At 40.8% G+C, this 19,375-nt stretch overlaps 1 protein-coding gene across 1 annotated transcript; it reads right to left on the bottom strand.

The window, feature by feature from the left end:
- Positions 1-9,846: 9,846 nt before the first annotated feature.
- On the bottom strand, positions 9,847-18,443 carry LOC137297597 (probable acyl-CoA dehydrogenase 6). Its single transcript, XM_067829446.1, has 9 exons — positions 18,235-18,443; positions 17,381-17,501; positions 16,334-16,463; positions 15,452-15,558; positions 14,368-14,535; positions 13,349-13,522; positions 12,248-12,409; positions 11,991-12,141; positions 9,847-11,103 (listed from the first exon to the last, which is right to left on the bottom strand). The coding sequence occupies exons 1-9, from the start codon at positions 18,394-18,396 to the stop codon at positions 11,010-11,012; spliced, it is 1,269 nt and encodes a 422-aa protein (XP_067685547.1). The 5' UTR covers positions 18,397-18,443; the 3' UTR covers positions 9,847-11,009.
- Between the last annotated feature and the right edge of the window lie 932 nt (positions 18,444-19,375).

Genomic DNA, 19,375 nt, shown 5'->3' with positions numbered 1-19,375 from the left:
GGTGGCCAGTCTCCGTTCCTGTATTTATTCCCAGGAGGGCGCTGGAGCTGATCTGCTCCATGCTTACACTGGACCCTGTTTAAATGACCTCTGGTGCGCATTGAAATATATTTGAAATTTCTTTACTTTATTAAAACAAAAAAAACAACCAAAAAAACAAACAAAAACAACAACAAAAATCCGTCACTAACAAAAACAATACAAAACACACATCATATCCCAGCATATGAAGTACTATGAACAAGATAACAAACAAAAAACTGACAAAATACAATACCTAGAGTCTTGTCAGAAGTGTTAACTGCATTTAATTGTAATTACACCAATTCCAATTCTACCATATGCTTTAATGGTTTACCTTATCAAAGTTTAAAATGGCAATCTTAAATCGTTTCTAATTAATCATAGGGGCTTATTTCACAGGTATATCAGGCATAAAATGTCTGTATTTTCTTTGTTTGATATCCAGTAGGCAATAGGAAGGAATGTTGCTGTATAGGTGTGTATGCGGGGAGAGGTATTATTTTCTTCATGTATATTTCTTATGCATCATGTATCGGTCTTCATGGAAGTAATTCTGTGCTTCGCCATTTTGTCATTGTCCAAATATTTCAAATATTTGACAAAACAACATATATAAAAAACATATTACTTATGCTATGAAAAGTTCACGAATCAGTCAATCTGCTGCAGTTAGTTAGGTCGTGCAACAGACCGCCAGACAGAGTGCCGATAATACCTGCCTGCACTTGTCACCGGCTGGGCTTTTCTACGTTGAGCAGTAATAATTAGTGGGTGGTGAATTTGAAATGCTTTTGAACAAAAGAACCGCAACCCTTTGTTCTTTATTACTCTCATGCGGTGATAGGTAGGTGCCAGCTTTTGTTAACTAGTCATTATGTAACATGAGTAAAGGAATAATGTATATGAAAACGTAATTTGATAAGATTATTTTTGCAATACTTAGGGAAAAGCCCGTGGAAGTCTATGTCACCCGACCCCTTAGTGCTGTGGGATCAAGGACAGTGCCGCCGCCACAACACTGCTGATATGAACCAAAACGCAACATGTCGTTCAGCTCTCCGGCACCCATGCATATGTGATGGACGTTTAGTCGTATAAGTGTCGCAATGTAGACCAACGCGTAGGCTCTGAATGCATATAATTCTGACTGAAGTGCCCCAGTCAGAGAGCAACATACCTTATTCTGGGCTTTAGTATTCAGGGAGGGCTAGGTTGCATGGGAAATATTATGGTTCAGGGACTGCGAGACAGACAACGTTAGACACAATATTAATGTTGCACGAATCTTTCCAATGAAGTCCTGAACCTCAGCACAACGTGTAAATATTCCCCACTGCATTCCCCGTCCCATCGCTATAACAATAGCGGTGTCCATATGTTTATGGAAGTGACGTCACAAACCACGCTCACTCAGACATGGGTAGGCAGAAAGCCACAATGGTTGATGATAACGATGGGAACCGGTGTAGCGTGAAAGGCAAACAATGGTCGGATTATGTACTTAACATTTTATTTCTATCAGATAGACACCCCAGGTCAGTTCACCCTCGAATCTGTGAGACCCTTCAAGTAACTGAAAGCATATGAATATGTGGAAAGTGGACACGTTTTTCCGACACAGTACCACAATGTCGATGACAAAACACCTCTGTGCTTGCTGGATATCTGCTACGAGAAAATTATGTCTGTGAGATGACTGTTTAACTTACATATTGAATTGTTAGGAATAAAGAATATATTGCTGATGCCTACTACAAGTGTGTCTGGAAAGTTTTGAAACCACCCTGTTGGTGAGATTAGCCTAGATCAAGGCTGCTTTTGTATGTGTTTTTTATAAGTAGGAATTAATGTGATGACATGGTAACTCAATGCCATTTAAAGATTTAGCTTAGATCAATGCTACTTCTTTATCTGTTTTCATAAGAAGGAAAAGCTGTGATAAAATGGTAACTCAATGCCATTTAGATGCATGTGTTGTTATAGTTGACAAGGAAGGTTTGGGGTGGTGTTTATGTAACATGTATGACTGGCAGGTGAGGCAGATTACTCACCTTTCCTGATTATGTCATTGACAATATGTAAGCAAAGAAACAGTAAGTGAGGGATTATTTGTTTAAAATTTGTATTGTTTGAAAGAAATGCGAGACAAACACTTGGGAGTTTTTGCATTACATTCTTGCTTTAAAAAACGAAGACTTGCAGTATTGGACCAGAGTGAAGTATGAAATCTGGATATTGTCAATTAGATACTTTCCACAAATGTTTTAGAAAAATAAAGGTTGTGTACCTGTCTCATTATACAACACACCAAACGAAAAAAGAAAACCAGATCGGGAGGAGTTGTTACGCATGACAAGTCAACGATCAAATGTATGCAGCTTGTGTGGTTCTCTCGTGTTTATGTTTAACTTCTGCCTACCGGAAGTACTCGGGCGCGTCACGTGATCAAAACACTGACGTCACCGTGGCCTCTCCTATAAGAGAACCCCCAAAACACTCAATTTCATTTTATTCACATATAACCACCTGCTTATGTTATCTCCCTAAACTCTATCACATTGAAAATATATACATGTACCAACTTTGATGTTCCCCAAGACTGTACGACATGGGGAGCGGCGTTTGGATATTCAAATACCAATCTATCGCTTTATACTCTAGCATTTATACTCTCCATGGAGAGTTTATACCCTAGCAACAGCTTACGTCAGGGCATCCATGGAGAGGTTATACCTAGCAACAGCTTACGTCAGTGTATTTATGGAGAGTTAATACACTAGCAACAACTTATGTCAGGGCATCCATGGAGAGGTTATACCTAGCAACAGCTTACGTCAGGGTATTTATGGAGAGTTTATACACTAGCAACAACTTACGTCAGGGCATCCATGGAGAGGTTATACCTAGAAACAGCTTACGTCAGGGTATTTATGGAGAGTTAATACCCTAGCAACAACTTACGTCAGGGCATCCATGGAGAGGTTATACCTAGCAACAGCTTACGTCAGGGTATTTATGGAGAGTTAATACCCGAGCAACAACTTACGTCAGGGCATCCATGGAGAGGTTATACCTAGCAACAGCTTACGTCAGGGTATTTATGGAGAGTTTATACCCTAGCAACAACTTACGTCAGGGCATCCATGGAGAGGTTATACCTAGCAACAGCTTACGTCAGGGTATTTATGGAGAGTTAATACCCTAGCAACAACTTACGTCAGGGCATCCATGGAGAGGTTATACCTAGCAACAGCTTACGTCAGGGTATTTATGGAGAGTTAATACCCTAGCAACAACTTACGTCAGGGCATCCATGGAGAGGTTATACCTAGCAACAGCTTACGTCAGGGTATTTATGGAGAGTTAATACCCTAGCAACAACTGACGTCAGGGCATCCATGGAGAGGTTATACCTAGCAACAGCTTACGTCAGGGTATTTATGGAGAGTTAATACCCTAGCAACAACTTACGTCAGGGCATCCATGGAGAGGTTATACCTAGCAACAGCTTACGTCAGGGTATTTATGGAGAGTTAATACCCTAGCAACAACTTACGTCAGGGCATCCATGGAGAGGTTATACCTAGCAACAGCTTACGTCAGGGTATTTATGGAGAGTTAATACCCTAGCAACAACTTACGTCAGGGCATCCATGGAGAGGTTATACCTAGCAACAGCTTACGTCAGTGTATTTATGGAGAGTTTATACACTAGCAACAACTTACGTCAGGGCATCCATGGAGAGGTTATACCTAGAAACAGCTTACGTCAGGGTATTTATGGAGAGTTAATACCCTAGCAACAACTTACGTCAGGGCATCCATGGAGAGGTTATACCTAGCAACAGCTTACGTCAGGGTATTTATGGAGAGTTAATACCCGAGCAACAACTTACGTCAGGGCATCCATGGAGAGGTTATACCTAGCAACAGCTTACGTCAGGGTATTTATGGAGAGTTTATACCCTAGCAACAACTTACGTCAGGGCATCCATGGAGAGGTTATACCTAGCAACAGCTTACGTCAGGGTATTTATGGAGAGTTAATACCCTAGCAACAACTTACGTCAGGGCATCCATGGAGAGGTTATACCTAGCAACAGCTTACGTCAGGGTATTTATGGAGAGTTAATACCCTAGCAACAACTTACGTCAGGGCATCCATGGAGAGGTTATACCTAGCAACAGCTTACGTCAGGGTATTTATGGAGAGTTAATACCCTAGCAACAACTGACGTCAGGGCATCCATGGAGAGGTTATACCTAGCAACAGCTTACGTCAGGGTATTTATGGAGAGTTAATACACTAGCAACAACTTACGTCAGGGCATCCATGGAGAGGTTATACCTAGCAACAACTTACGTCAGGGTATTTATGGAGAGTTAATACCCTAGCAACAACTTACGTCAGGGCATCCATGGAGAGGTTATACCTAGCAACAGCTTACGTCAGGGTATTTATGGAGAGTTAATACCCTAGCAACAACTTACGTCAGGGCATCCATGGAGAGGTTATACCTAGCAACAACTGACGTCAGGGTATTTATGGAGAGTTAATACCCTAGCAACAACTTACGTCAGGGCATCCATGGAGAGGTTATACCTAGCAACAGCTTACGTCAGGGTATTTATGGAGAGTTAATACCCTAGCAACAGCTTACGTCAGGGTATCCATGGAGAGGTTATACCTAGCAACAGCTTACGTCAGGGTATTTATGGAGAGTTAATACCCTAGCAACAACTTACGTCAGGGCATCCATGGAGAGGTTATACCTAGCAACAGCTTACGTCAGGGTATTTATGGAGAGTTAATACCCTAGCAACAACTTACGTCAGGGCATCCATGGAGAGGTTATACCTAGCAACAGCTTACGTTAGGGTATTTATGGAGAGTTTATACCCTAGCAACAACTTACGTCAGGGCATCCATGGAGAGGTTATACCTAGCAACAGCTTACGTCAGGGTATTTATGGAGAGTTAATACCCTAGCAACAACTTACGTCAGGGCATCCATGGAGAGGTTATACCTAGCAACAGCTTACGTCAGGGTATTTATGGAGAGTTAATACCCTAGCAACAACTTACGTCAGGGCATCCATGGAGAGGTTATACCTAGCAACAGCTTACGTCAGGGTATTTATGGAGAGTTAATACCCTAGCAACAACTGACGTCAGGGTATTTATGGAGAGTTTATACTCATGCAACGTCTGAAGTCTGGGTATTCATGGAGAGTTTATACTCAAGCGACAGTTTTAGATCAAGGTTTTCATGGAGAGTCTATACCCGGGCAGCAACTGTAAGTCTGGGTATTCATGGAGAGTTCATACTCTTGCAACAGTTGTACAGCAGGTCATTGCAAAATTAATGGTGACACCTACTTTCCCAATCCGCTCAGATGCTTTAAATGCCAGAAGTATGGCCATGGTGTAAATACTTTCACATTGTCCATCATGTGTGCTCACTGCTCACTGCAGGGAGAATACACGCACAGCTGAAGATTGTACAAGTAAACAAAACAAAAATAAAAACTTTACACTGGTTTCAAAGTCAATTATTTGAACATTTTTGAAAATGGGTTTGAAATAACGATTGTATTCAATTCTGTTGTCATTAAAGATGCTATAGCACACAGATCATGTTTGTTATGGAATCTGTTCCACCGGAAATGCGACTACAATGTCCATGATCAAAACTGTGAGTCACAACTTAATGAAATCATGTCAATATCGGGTGTGTTCTCCATGGGCGTTCACAACTGCGATACAACGTCTACTCGTGGATTGGATGATGCGTCTGAACACAGCTTGGGGAATGTGCCGTAATATTTGTACCAGCATGGCACCAATCTGCTGCAAGTACTGTGGAGGGTTCCGTACTTGACGGAGCCGCCTGTCTAACACATCCCATACATGCTTTATGGGGTTGAGGTCGGGAGATCTTGAGGGCCACTCCATGATACTGATGCTAGCGTTCCTGAGGAAATTCGTTCTTAAATTGGCCGTATGAGGTCTGGCGTTATCCTGTTGGAAAGTCAGACCTGTGCCATGAGCTGCCATGAATGGCAAAAGCTCTGGAACGAGCACCTGATCCCTGTATGCTGCCGCATTAAGGTTTCCTTGGATGACAATGAGTCGGGATCTAGCATGAACGTCGATATCACCCCAAACCATAACGCTACCACCCGCAAATCGATCCACTTCCTGTACGCAACACTGGACATTGCGTTCTCCTGGTCTTCTCCAAACTCTAACCCTTCCATCTGCAAAGGTTAATGTGAACCTTGATGATTCATCACTAAACACAACCCTATTCCAATCTCGCCGGGGCCATCTCAGGTGCCGTCGTGCCCAGAGAAGACGATGGCGTCGATGGAAACGGGTTAGAATTGGTTCACAATATGGTCGCCGTGCATGAAGACGAGCAGAGCGCAGGCGATTTCGAATGGTTTGGGCAGTCACTCGACCTCCAAACAGTACATTCCCGTGGATGTGGCAGTGACAAACCGATTACGCAAATGACGTAAGACAATCTGTTCCTGCTACCAAAAGGATAATGTAAGTATAGTGGAACTGCAGAGGATTAAAAACAAATTTTGATGAGTTACATCTATTAGTTGAGCATCTAGCACCATCAGCATTTTGTCTGCAGGAAACTTATCTGAAACAGATATTTTCAATTTACTTCAGTTCGTAGCATATCATTATTTCTCATCTCCGGGTGTGGGGCGGTGGGGTAGCGTAGTGGTTAAGGCGTTCGCTCGTCACGCCGAAGACCCGGGTTCGATTCCCCACATGGGTACAATGTGTGAAGCCCATTTTCTGGTGTCCCCCGCCGTGATATTGCTGGAATATTGCTAAAAGCAGCGTAAAACTTCACTCACTCACTCACTCACTCACTCACTCTCCGGGTGGTACAGCCACTAGCGGATCTTCAATCCTTGTTAAGCAGAATGTTATTCACAGCCCTGTCACACTTACAACTAATCTTCAAGCTGTTGAAGTGAGACTTACTCTCCATGTTGCCTTCACACTATGCTCGTTGTATATTCCGACTTCTTCAACACTTCAGCTGTCTGATCTTCAAGCTCTCTATGATCAACTTCCGAAACCATGAGTTATATTGGATGATCTCAATAGCCATGGTCCACTCTGGGGTGGTATAATAATAACACTAATAACACTAAAGATGAAACTCCGGAAGATTTTATCTCCGATAATGATTTGTCTATTTACAATGAAGATTCGAGCACTTATGTGCATCCTGCGATCGGTGCCTACTCTTCTTTGGATTTGTCTCTTGCAGACTCTAATCTACTTAATGAATTTGATTGATTAGCCCAGTATGACTTTCGTGGAAGTGATAAGTTTCCAACGATATTATCAGAAATTTATCCAATTGATTCTCCATCTTACACAAGATGGGACTTTTCTGAGGCAGACTTTCTTTCAAAATGTATGCACATGTAAATTTAGACCAGAGTGTTTCAGTGTATGCTTGCCGAGCCTATACAGGTATTTTACGTTTAACACGTAATAGCTGATTAATATATACCCAAGCCCCCTACAACTCCACTAATCCTACAACTCCACGTGATCATACTAATCCTTCAAACTATAGGCAAATATCGTTCACTAGCTGTGTTAATAAAACAATGGAAAGAATGGTCAATAACAGACTAATGTGGTACTTAGAAACAAGTAATCTTAATATGAATATCCAGTGTGGGTTTAGGAAAAAAGTCACCCAGAAGTACCACTGATCATTCATTCATTTAGATTAGAATGGGTCTGAGAGGCCGTCGGCATAATTTCACATCACAGATTTTAACATATCGACATATCCACGTGCGTGTGGGTTCTGCATTGTTTGACTTATAGGAGATAGATCAAGGTGTCCGACGGTAGCATATTATCTGTAATGTTGTCTAGTATCAGAATAAATAGTTTATCGAAAGTGTCAAATGGCTCTGTTGTTGGGTCATTATTTGTTGATGATTGTAATGTATCATGTCGGGGTATGCACATAATTGAGAGACAGGTGCAGGTCTGTCTCATTAACATTAATGATTGGGACGAAAGAAACGACTCTAGGGTTTCTAGATCTAACTGCATCCATTTCTGTCGTAAATATAAACCTCACACGGACCACGCCGGCGTTCATTTACCTGACTAAATACTGACTAGTTACCGGTGTTCCCCTGTTGACTGGCTACCGATGTTCCCGCTACTAATGTTCCTGTTACTGACGGGTTACTGATGATCAGCTGCTGTTAATTGTCTACTTACGTTCTGCTATTGAGAGGCTACTGATGTTCCTCCTACTGACTAGTTACAGGTGTTCCTACCACTGAATGTTACTGATGTTCCTGCTGTTGACTGGCTACTGGCGGTCCCACCACTGACTAGTTACTGTTGTTCCTGCTATTGACTAGTTACTAATCTTCCCACCACTGAGTACTCACTGATGTTCCTGCTACTAACTAGTTACTGATTCTCCTGTTACTGACTAGTTACTGATGTTCCCACCACTGAGTATGTACTGATGTTCCTGCTACTGACTAGTTACAGGTGTTCCTACTACCGACTAGTTACTGATATTCCTGTTACTGACTTGTTACTGATGTTCCCACCAGTGTCTACGCACTGATGTTCCTGCTATTGACTAGTTACAGATGTTCCTGTTACTGATGTTCCTGCTACTGACTAGTTACTTATGTTCCCACCACTGAGTATGTACTGATGTTCCTGCTACTGACTAGTTACAGGTGTTCCTACCACTGACTGTTACTGATATTCCTGCTGTTGACTGGCTACTGGCGGTCCAACCACTGACTTGTTACTGATGTTCCCACCATCATCTACGCACTGATGTTCCTGCTATTGACTAGTTACTGATGTACCTGTTACTGATGTTCCTGCTACTGCCTAGTCACTGATGCTCCTGCTACTGACTTCTTACTGAGGTTCCTGTTACTGATGCTCCTGCTACTGACTTGTTACTGATGTTCCTGTTACTGATGTTCCTGTTACTGACTAGTCATTGATGTTCCTGTTACTGATGTTCCTGCTACTGACTAGTTACTGATGTTCCTGCTACTGACTAGTCACTGATGTTCCTGCTACTGCCTAGTCACTGATGCTCCTGCTACTGACTTGTTACTGATGTTCCTGACTAGTCACTGATGTTCCTGCTACTGACTAGTTACTGATGTTCCTGTTACTGATGTTCCTGCTACTGACTAGTTACTGATGTTCCTGCTACTGACTAGTTACTGATGTTCCTGCTACTGCCTAGTCACTGATGCTCCTGCTACTGACTTGTTACTGATGTTCCTGTTACTGATGTTCCTGCTACTGACTACTCAGTGATGTTCCTGTTACTGACTTGTTACTGATGTTTCTGCTACTGACTAGTTACTGATGTTCCTGCCACTGATGTCCCTACTACTGACTAGTTGCTGATGCTCCTGCTACTGACTTCTTACTGATGTTCCCACCACTGACTAGTTACTGACATTCCTGCTACCTACTAGTTAATGATGTTCCCACTACTGACTAGTTACTGACGTTCCTGCTACTGAGTAGTGACTGATATTCCAGTTACTGACTGGCTACTGATGTTCCTGCAGTTGACTGGCTACTAGTGTTCAAGCTGCTGACTAGTTACTGATGTTCAACTATTGACTGTTTACTGATGTTCTCACTACTATTTTACTGATTTGTGTACCACATGTTGTGATAGAGCAGGACACTTGAACAGTCCCCTCAGTTAATTAATTTCAACCATGAGTAAGAGAGACAAAAGAACTACTTGAACAATATTCACACAAAAATCTTTATTGACACTGTGTCATCAGTATTTCTCACAGTGGCAAATTCCTGAGTCTGATAAATGATGGAGAGGTAGCTTAATGCCTGCAAAGGGGCCACCTCTCTCAGGTGTCTGCAAAGGTTTCCTGTACAAGTCATGTATACTCCATATACTAAGAGAAACAAATAAGGGAACACCACTTCCTCACAGTTTTCCTACATCTACATCCAGCTTTTCATCCATAGCCCAACACAAAGCAGTAGGCCTTTCTTAAAGAGTATAAAGGAATGCTTTGGCTTTCATGTGTTTCATATTTTTCCCCCTGAGTACTGTAAATCATGAAATTAATGCGTCATGAATTTAATGTGAGTGCAAAGGTCTTGTCTAAAATGCGTCATGAAATTAATGCGAGCTCAGAAAGCTGTGTCGATTAGAAAATGCGACACCCTGATTCTTCGTTGTTCATTTTCTTCTCATTTCTTATTACCACACACTAGTTACCTGAATTGAACTTGTTAAGCATTGAATGGAATGGAGCTGACGATGTTTTGATTACGCTGCCATGTTTGATCACGTGATTGCTTGCTACTACTTGTCTTATGACAACAATTAATGGTGAATTCAAGGTGGCCATGAAGAACCAATTTATTAATTAGTATGCCAGCAAAGTGTCAGACAATTTGACAGGTTCCAAAAAGGACACACTTGTGGATTTACGAATAAGTGTGATGAAGCCTCTACATGCCAAATGGATGGAGGCCGCGATTGCAAAGGTGAGCAAAGATCGCTAAACGATCCTGCATGGCTGGAGAATGTCCGGTCTGGCTGATGTGCTTCAATGACTTTGAACAATTGACAGTGATTATTGTAACCAGTGATAACTGACTTGCGATACCCGTAATGAGGAAGTGACCTGTATTGACTGGTGTAGTGTCAACACTTCTGCTTAGTGACAAAATTTGCCAATGAATAATTTCAATAGGTATTAAGTAGTGTCAGTTAAAGGAAGAGATTTCCGTTTTCTGACGTTTATTCAAAAGTACACCCCCAGACTGAAATGCGTCATTTTAATAATGCGACACATGTACAGACGCATTTTTCGCATTAATAAAATGTTCGCATTAATTTCATGATTTACAGTATATGTACAAACTGTATGTAAGAACATCTGATTTATGAGGATTTTGGCAGGATGTTCATATATTTACAGATGATTGACAGCATCACTTCATCGGCCCCACCTCCAATGGACAAAAGTCGGAAGTCCCTGGAAATCACAAAGTAATTAATAGCACAACTGATATAATGCTGGGACAGGACCGTTTTCATGTTGTTTTTCTGTTCTGCAAAAAGGTAATAAAATCTGTCTGTCTTGAAGATTAGCATACGATGCACTATGTCTTTAGAGTACCATTTGGTTGAACAAGACACTTAAAATCGACAGACTGGTTTCTAGTTTCCCTTTTTCTGTCTTGAGGACTGAAACTGTTCTGTATATATGGCACGCACGCACGCACGCACGCACGCACGCACGCACGCACGCACGCACGCACGCACGCACGCACGCACGCACGCACGCACGCACGCACGCACGCACGCACGCACGCACGCACGCACGCACGCACGCACGCACGCACGCACGCACGCACGCACGCACGCACGCACGCACACACGCACAGAGAAAATCAACATAACACAGAGAAAATCAACATAAAGATTTTCATCCATCATGGCACGGTACTGTTACTGCATCAAGAATGAAGAGTTGAGGTCACATCCATAGTTTGCAATGTATGATATTCTAATCAGTATTTGGGATTCTAAATTCTTAGTAGAATTGAAACCACCACCTGATTTCTATAGTTAGGAATCCCAACTCAACTATGTGGATATTTCACCTGTATTTGTAAAAGTAAAAATTACAAAACTCATTAGTACAAATGGTACAAGAAAATTTGCCTCCTTTTGCACTGGGTAGTCAAGGTTAGCACAGAATCTGCCTGAATCGACATGTGTGAAGGTATTCTTAGATCTTAACCCTTGGTAATGCAGAGAGTGGAAGATTTGATTTTAGCAAGATGATATCTATTGGGTAATGTTCACTCAATTGTGTCCTAAACTCTTTTTGAGCAAGAGTCCCTAGTCTTGACTCACCTGTACATACGGCTGACAAGCACTTCCTCAGTGTAGCCCATCCCGCCCCAGTACTGCAGACAGGAGTCACACACCTCCCTGGAGAGTCGACCCGCCTTCAGCTTACACATAGAGGCCAGCTTGGTCACATCATTGCCCTCCATGTACAGAGCTGAAATAACAGGCACACGTTGGAGATCCCAGTATTAGCATGTACAGCAAGTGATAACATTGGCTGCCATAAATAAAGAGGTCAATATAAGGAGAGTATTTTTTACCAACAGCCCTGTACAAGAGAGATCTCAGACTCTCAATCTCAGTCTCCAGCTCAGCAAGACGGAAGTGGACAACCTGGTTGCTGAGAATCGGTTTTCCAAAGGCTTTCCGTTGGGCCGTGTACGCTGCAGTCTCTTGTATTATCTTCTGTAGCGGAACCAAAACTGAAACAACACCAGTCCTTGATATATTTGTTACCTGAAGGCCATGGACAGTAATGTCTGAGTTCAGAATGACAAGGTTTATTATGTTCAACATCAACTACATCTGTCAACACCCACAGATCTACCATACCATCACTACAAAACTGTCATACCAAACCCACTGAACCATACCATCATCCATACAATTTTCACACAAAACAGACAGAACCATCATTACAACACCTCACTGCAGTCATTACAGTACAGCCAGCACTTGCCTAGTACAATACCATCAGTAGTCCTTGAAACTAGTGTCGTGACAATCCATGGAAACGCATTGATGCATCGACCCATGGGCCGCTGATGTGATACTTCAAATGAGCCATGATATGTTGATGTTTAACTTTGAATATTGATAAATCGTGGTGTCTATCAAGGAAAATATGCAACTTTTGTTTGAGGATCAAAATATTTGCTTACTTATTTCCCTTTCATATGTAAACATTTTCTCCAAATTCTTGCATCAACAACAGACACAGCGCTTTGACATTATCACAGGGATGAGAATGGAAATTTTCATTTACAGCTGAAAACTAGTCGGGGGTCTGGGGGCCACCGGCCCCCAGCCATGTCCAGGGCGGAGCATTGGCATTTTGGCATTTTAGCATTTTGGGATTTTGGCATTTTACACACTAAATATGGCTTCTAAAATCAATATTAACACTGTATGTATATTTAGATGTTTCAGAAAAATGACCCTGGGGATGTAAAAAAACACGGATTTCCGCGGATCCGCGGAAATTTCTCATCCCTGTTATCAATGTTCACAAAGTTGGTGTATAAGCTAAATTATCTGGTTTCCGACTGAACATTGATCAACCCTGGTAGTTTTATTTTCATTTTAAGGTGTTCTATAGTATACAGACAGCACTCACCCAGTACAGTACCATCAATACCCACCCAGAACTGCCGCAAACAGTCTCTCCTCCTGAAACTGCAGCATCTGGTAGGTGAAGCCCATTCCCTCCTCTCCGATGATGTAGCTGGCTGGGATACGGACATCTTCAAAGAATATCTGTGCTGTGTCAGAACACCTCATGCCCATCTTTTCAATCTTCTTAGCTATCTGGATCCCTGCAAGGGAAGATTACAAACACAGGTTTGCCTTCAGTGGGTGATTGTGGTTTTTAACTGCTTTTAGCAATATTCCAGCAATATCACTGGGGGAGATATAGGCTTGTACCCATGTACCCATGTGAGAAATTGAACCAGTCTTCGGCATGATGACCAGACACGTTAATCAATATGCTACCCCACCACTCGGTACATCTTTAGAACATCGCGTATCATCAGTGCATGACAAGATACAGACATTGTGGTTATACTCATATAAACGTATTTGGTCGTGTAATACTGGCACATGGTATGCTAGCAAGAAAAAAATCTTCTCAACAGGGTAGCCATGTTGACTAAAACAAAAGCTTACTGCTATGAACCAGCTTCTTCATCCAGACTTGGCAAATGAAAGCTGTATGCTTACATTTTGAATCTGACTGATGCATGGGTTCCTCTTACAATGCCTCTGAGCTAGAATAAATTCCTTGGACTAGTTGTTGCATATGTTGTTTTTTTCCCATGGAAACATGAGTACATACATGGATGGTATCCCCAAATTTGTGATTAGTGCAGACCACCAGTAAAAGCATTTGATAGCATAAGGGCGTACATTCATATTAATCATCAAAGATGAAATACTACTCTGTGTTTCTGATTTATAATGATAACAGAACTTAATACTGAAGGTGTCACGTCAAATACAGGGACACAGTTATCAGTGAATCTGAGAAATGATTTTAATATCGAGGCATATCATAAACTGCCCATAAATTAATCAATGCGGAAGTATTTCAGACTGGTGAATTTGGAAATATGGCACATACTGTTATGTGGAGACCCCTTTAATCCAGGTATCTACTGACCTGGGAGATCCATAGGAAGACATATGAGAGACTTGTTCTGGTGGGCCTTCCCCTGTCCTGTGTTAGCCAACAGACACATCCAGTCAGCCTGTGTACCATTAGTTGTCCACATCTTTCCACCATTGATGATAAGATCGTCTCCAGTACGGGATGCTTTTGTGAAGATACCTGGTGCAAAATATTAAATAGTTTGAAGCAGCTGCTTTGGACATTTTGGCTTGTAGTTCCTTTGGGCAAGTTGTATTATTATTTACATATTTAAGAAAATTTAGGCAATACCCAAAACGTCACTTTTGATGCGACTCATATTATGTGACCATTGACGCCTTAGATACGAATCAGTTTGTCAGCTACATAGTATGACATAACTTATCTTCTATACAGTTAATATTATTTAGTTTAAAGTAAAGACAGTTTGTAAGTTTTATAAAAGTGCACATAAAGGTTCTAAAACTAGAACTGCATTCATCAAAACATCAACCTGTAACCTTTTATGAGCACTTGTTTCAACTTTGAAACTTGTTTGTATTATACTGAATAAAACCTCTGTCTTGTCTTTATTTGAATTCATACTGGCATTCTATTTTTACTGCAGTAGTAATATAGTTGTAGTGATTTGTATTAGCTTGTAAACTTGATTAATTTTTTAATACAATTGTTAGTTATATCAAATTGCATTGATTACACGATGCCATTTAGAAAGTGGTCAAATGCAACATATGTCATCATAGAGAGTGATCCCTACACTCTCTATTGCCAGTTTCTGATTTTAAGTTAAACATGAAATACCGAATCTATTTAACGCTTGTTCTGATTGGATTGTAACAAGGGAGATAATTCCTGTTGCGATTTTTTGCCGCAAGGGGATTTCTTGATGACCGGGAAATACGGCCGTGTTAGAACAGAGGTTACGTAGGAAGATATGACAGGAGTAACCTCTGTGGGAAGAGAATGATGTATCACAGAAAGTGTGGATATGTCTCTCCTTAACATTTTAAATAACCAACAACTTTAGAAATAACTTTACAAAATAAACAACATAACATCTGAAACATAAACAGCATTAAGTCCCCTGTTGACATACTTGATACATCTGAGCCTGCGCCAACCTCACTGACTCCAAGACTGGCAACCATATCACCAGATATAGATGGAGCAAGAAACTCTCTCTTCAGCTTGTCACTTCCAAACCTGAAAGGAAATATACCAGCTTTGATTTCTCTATATAAACGTAAAGTGTGCTTCTCACTATATATTAGGTCATCTCTTGTTTCCCGCGAATAACCGCTATTGAGATTTTTGTTCCACCCCTCATGATTTCCCTCCCCATCTGGTTTTATATTGTCTACCAAAACCTTGGAGGTTCGTTTTCTCCTATTCTTAACCATTCTACCCATTTTAAACAATCCATCCAAATCTCTGCCCACACAAAGATGAATGCATTCCCTTGGATTCTGGGCTCAGATTTTAGAAGCCATCTTAGCACTGAGACAGCTGGAAGTGCCGTACATTAATAAAGTATGACTATCTTAATCCTAAGAGTGCTTCGGAAATCTGGGCTCAGGTGAATATATTTATTTGTTTGTTTGTTTAATGGTACACTTAGAAATATGGCGGTGATCTGTAAATAATCGAGTCTGGACCAGACAGTCCACTAATGAACATTATGAACATCATGATAATGTTGACTCTATATTCATTTGATAAATGCTGGGAGGAAGTCATGAGCTCCTCAACCTTTGACGTTGTTAATGGAAGTGTCAGAATGTCAATTCCAATGAGGGAGGTAGCTTTGCAGACATTAGAAGGAAATATTTCAAAGGTTTTGGAAAGCATATAACAAGTAAACATGTAATATATACATGTATCACTATTTTTTATCATCTGATATACTGAGCATTACAACATATTACTGTGATACATACAGAGATAAAAATGAACCTCAAAAAACTGATATGTGAAGTACCTAGCTAGAGCGGGAGTGGCCATGTCAGTCTGTACCCCTATCGCCATGGGAACACCTCCACAGTTGATGTGTCCAAGCTCCTCAGCCACAGCCATGCTGTATGAGTAGTCCAGCCCAAGTCCACCATACTCTGCAGTTACAGGAAAAACAGCATGAATATCATCTTCTGAAAATCCTACTGTTTCATAATCTATGTGTCTCCTAACCTATTCACTATTATGTGACTATATAATGTTTATCGATATGTGTTATCCTTACTTTCTACACCAAGTTCCCTGTAAAAGACTCTCAACATATGAAGACCTGGGTCAGAATTGGTTTTCAGCAATCCTTTCTTGTCATAACTATCACTAACATACTGTCTGGTCCAGACTCGATTATTTACGGACTGCCATCATATAGCAGTAATATTGCTGAGTGCACAGTGCTACACAACACAGAGACTAAATGACTCTATAGATGATATTACATGACTATGTCACAAATCATCAAAAATGCCAATTCAACATCTTGACTTGACCAAAATGCAACGAAAATAAGCCCACAAGTTCAAACATTTCACTAATTTTACCCAGCGCTTGAGGGGAAAAGTGGTTTCAACAGCTATGCTGTGCTGCAGCTTGAAACAGCATGCCTGAGTATGAGGTTGTGAGCAGCATTCTAATCTTGGTTGTATACACATACAAGTAATTTATCTACTCGTTACATCAGCGATGCATTTTATGTATCATGAATAAGTGCTAACTGTGTTTTAATTATGGTTGATTTTTTGGTTGCATGTGACCTTAAAGCAAGATATACGATCAATTATGAAATATGAACATTTGTAGATGCTGCTAAATCACAAGGTTTAAAACAATGAACACATACAGGTATTGGAAGAACGTCTTTTCAGAATGACACAAGTCATACTACATGTCCGTGAACGTGATCAAATCTGAAAGAATTATTAAAATTGTGAATGATGTTCATACTTTGAAAGATTTATTGAATTTTAGAAAGGTAAAACTGCCCCAACATGGAAAGCATGGTAATGCACATGCATACCTGTAGGTTTAGTTACACCTAAATACCCAGCATTTCCAAGCGTCTTGAACACATCCTTGGCTGGGAACATTCTAGCTTCTTCCCATTCATCAACATAGGGATTGATGTCTTTGTCAATGATCTGCAATCAGAAATGCAGTCCAGCTCTCCAGCACTGCAGTGTAGTGCATCTTGTTATACACCTGGCCTTCCCCTGATTTAACTGTAAGCAATGTATTTCTGTCAAAAGTTTAGAACTGGTGGTGCACTGTGGTGTAGCATACATTTATGGTAAGAGTTCCACAAGTACCCCCATCACCATAAAAAAATCAAAGCATATCTCGCCATAAATATATCGATACATTAAATATACAATAAACTAGAACATAAAGATGACAAGAATTTTTTATGGATGATCAACTTCTTTATTGCAGGGTAGCGACGTTTCGGTATAGATTCTTATACCGTTTGAAGGACAAGAATTTTTTATGGATGATCAACTTCTTTATTGCAGGGTAGCGACGTTTCGGTATAGATTCTTATACCGTTTTCCTTTCAACGGTATAAGAATCTATACCGAAACGTCGCTACCCTGCAATAAAGAAGTTGATCATCCATAAAAAATTCTTGTCATCTTTATCTCAGCAACTTCTAGAATGCCTCTCAAACAGTTTAAACTAGAACATGTATTCAAAAACCCAATGAACTTGTTTCAGTGTTGGAATATTACATCGGGGAAGGACTCTCCTGGTGGAAATTTACTATGTAAAAAGAGGAACTCCAAATTTACTTCTGAAAAAACAATCGTACATGCAGTCAGTAAAGTTTGACAAGTCATAATGGAAGTTATCATTGAACTGCTGTAGCGCATGTACCTTCCTCAGGTTTTCTCTCAGTTGTTGGTGTTCAGGCCCAAACAATGCCCTCTGTGACTCACTTTGTTGTTGACATGCTTTTGATACGGACAAATGTCGCACAAAACAATCTCGCTTTGCTCCAATTTGTATATAAATCGGCTTAAGCAGACGACGAGCCATCGTGCTGACCAAAGTCCAAAGCCACTTCCGGGTTAAAAGTACAAACTCCGCGCAATGTTAAAGCCATCGCTCCAGAAGGCGCTGTGAGAAGTTAAGACAATGTAGATTGCACCACACTTCAGTGGGATTGTCGGATAACTGTCCCACGACTCTTTATTCATCAATATGTTCTAACTTTGCCCAAAGTTTATTACAATGTGTAATTAAGTTAGAGAGACAAATATTTATAGACAACAGAATAAAATATGCGTTTCATACAATCAGGTTCTTAATTGTTTTACCTCTACTGCTTTTGAATCAAGGAAACTATGTATGTTGTAGATTATCCCCGGATGAACATAATGATACAAACCTCCCCTGATATATAGCTGGTATAGTGTTATTACAAATTATTGATGTTTATTAAATTCGAACGTTCCTATTGCGCACAATTCCATGTCTGGAAACATCACGTAAAACACATATATACCGTTGAGCAGTAGGACAAGAAAAATAGGCAAAATACGATGTACTTCATCTTAGATATAGCACATGGAGCAGCGGCATCTTTGCTCCTGACAGCATATATCTTGAAACGGCATTCGATGGTGAAATCAAAGCTAGTTTTGCAATACGCCTCATCGACGAAGAATGGTGTGAACAAGCAAGAGCTGTTAAATGAGTGAATTTCGATGAGAAAAGTGCACACATGCTTCGAGAGGGCCTCTCTGTCATTCACAGGTCTCATCACAGATTTCGGCAAAGTGGATCAGTTCGTCGTCTGATCTTTCTTTACGTCTCTCAAGGATCGAGGAATTGAGAGTGTATTGATTTATTTCGGGAGAGAAAGACACACACACATACATGCACACACACACACACACACACACAAAACAAAACAAAACAAAAAACAAAACACAAAACACACATAATGAACTAAATGAACTTGGACGGGATGAACTTAAGTTGTTGTTCTTGTCGGACACACTGTGGGGACCCT

Source organism: Haliotis asinina, chromosome 10 (genome assembly GCF_037392515.1).
Source record: "Haliotis asinina isolate JCU_RB_2024 chromosome 10, JCU_Hal_asi_v2, whole genome shotgun sequence".
Lineage (NCBI taxonomy): Eukaryota > Metazoa > Mollusca > Gastropoda > Lepetellida > Haliotidae > Haliotis > Haliotis asinina.
The sequence above is the reverse complement of the archived record's forward strand: the minus strand, read 5'-3'. Positions and strand labels throughout refer to the sequence as shown.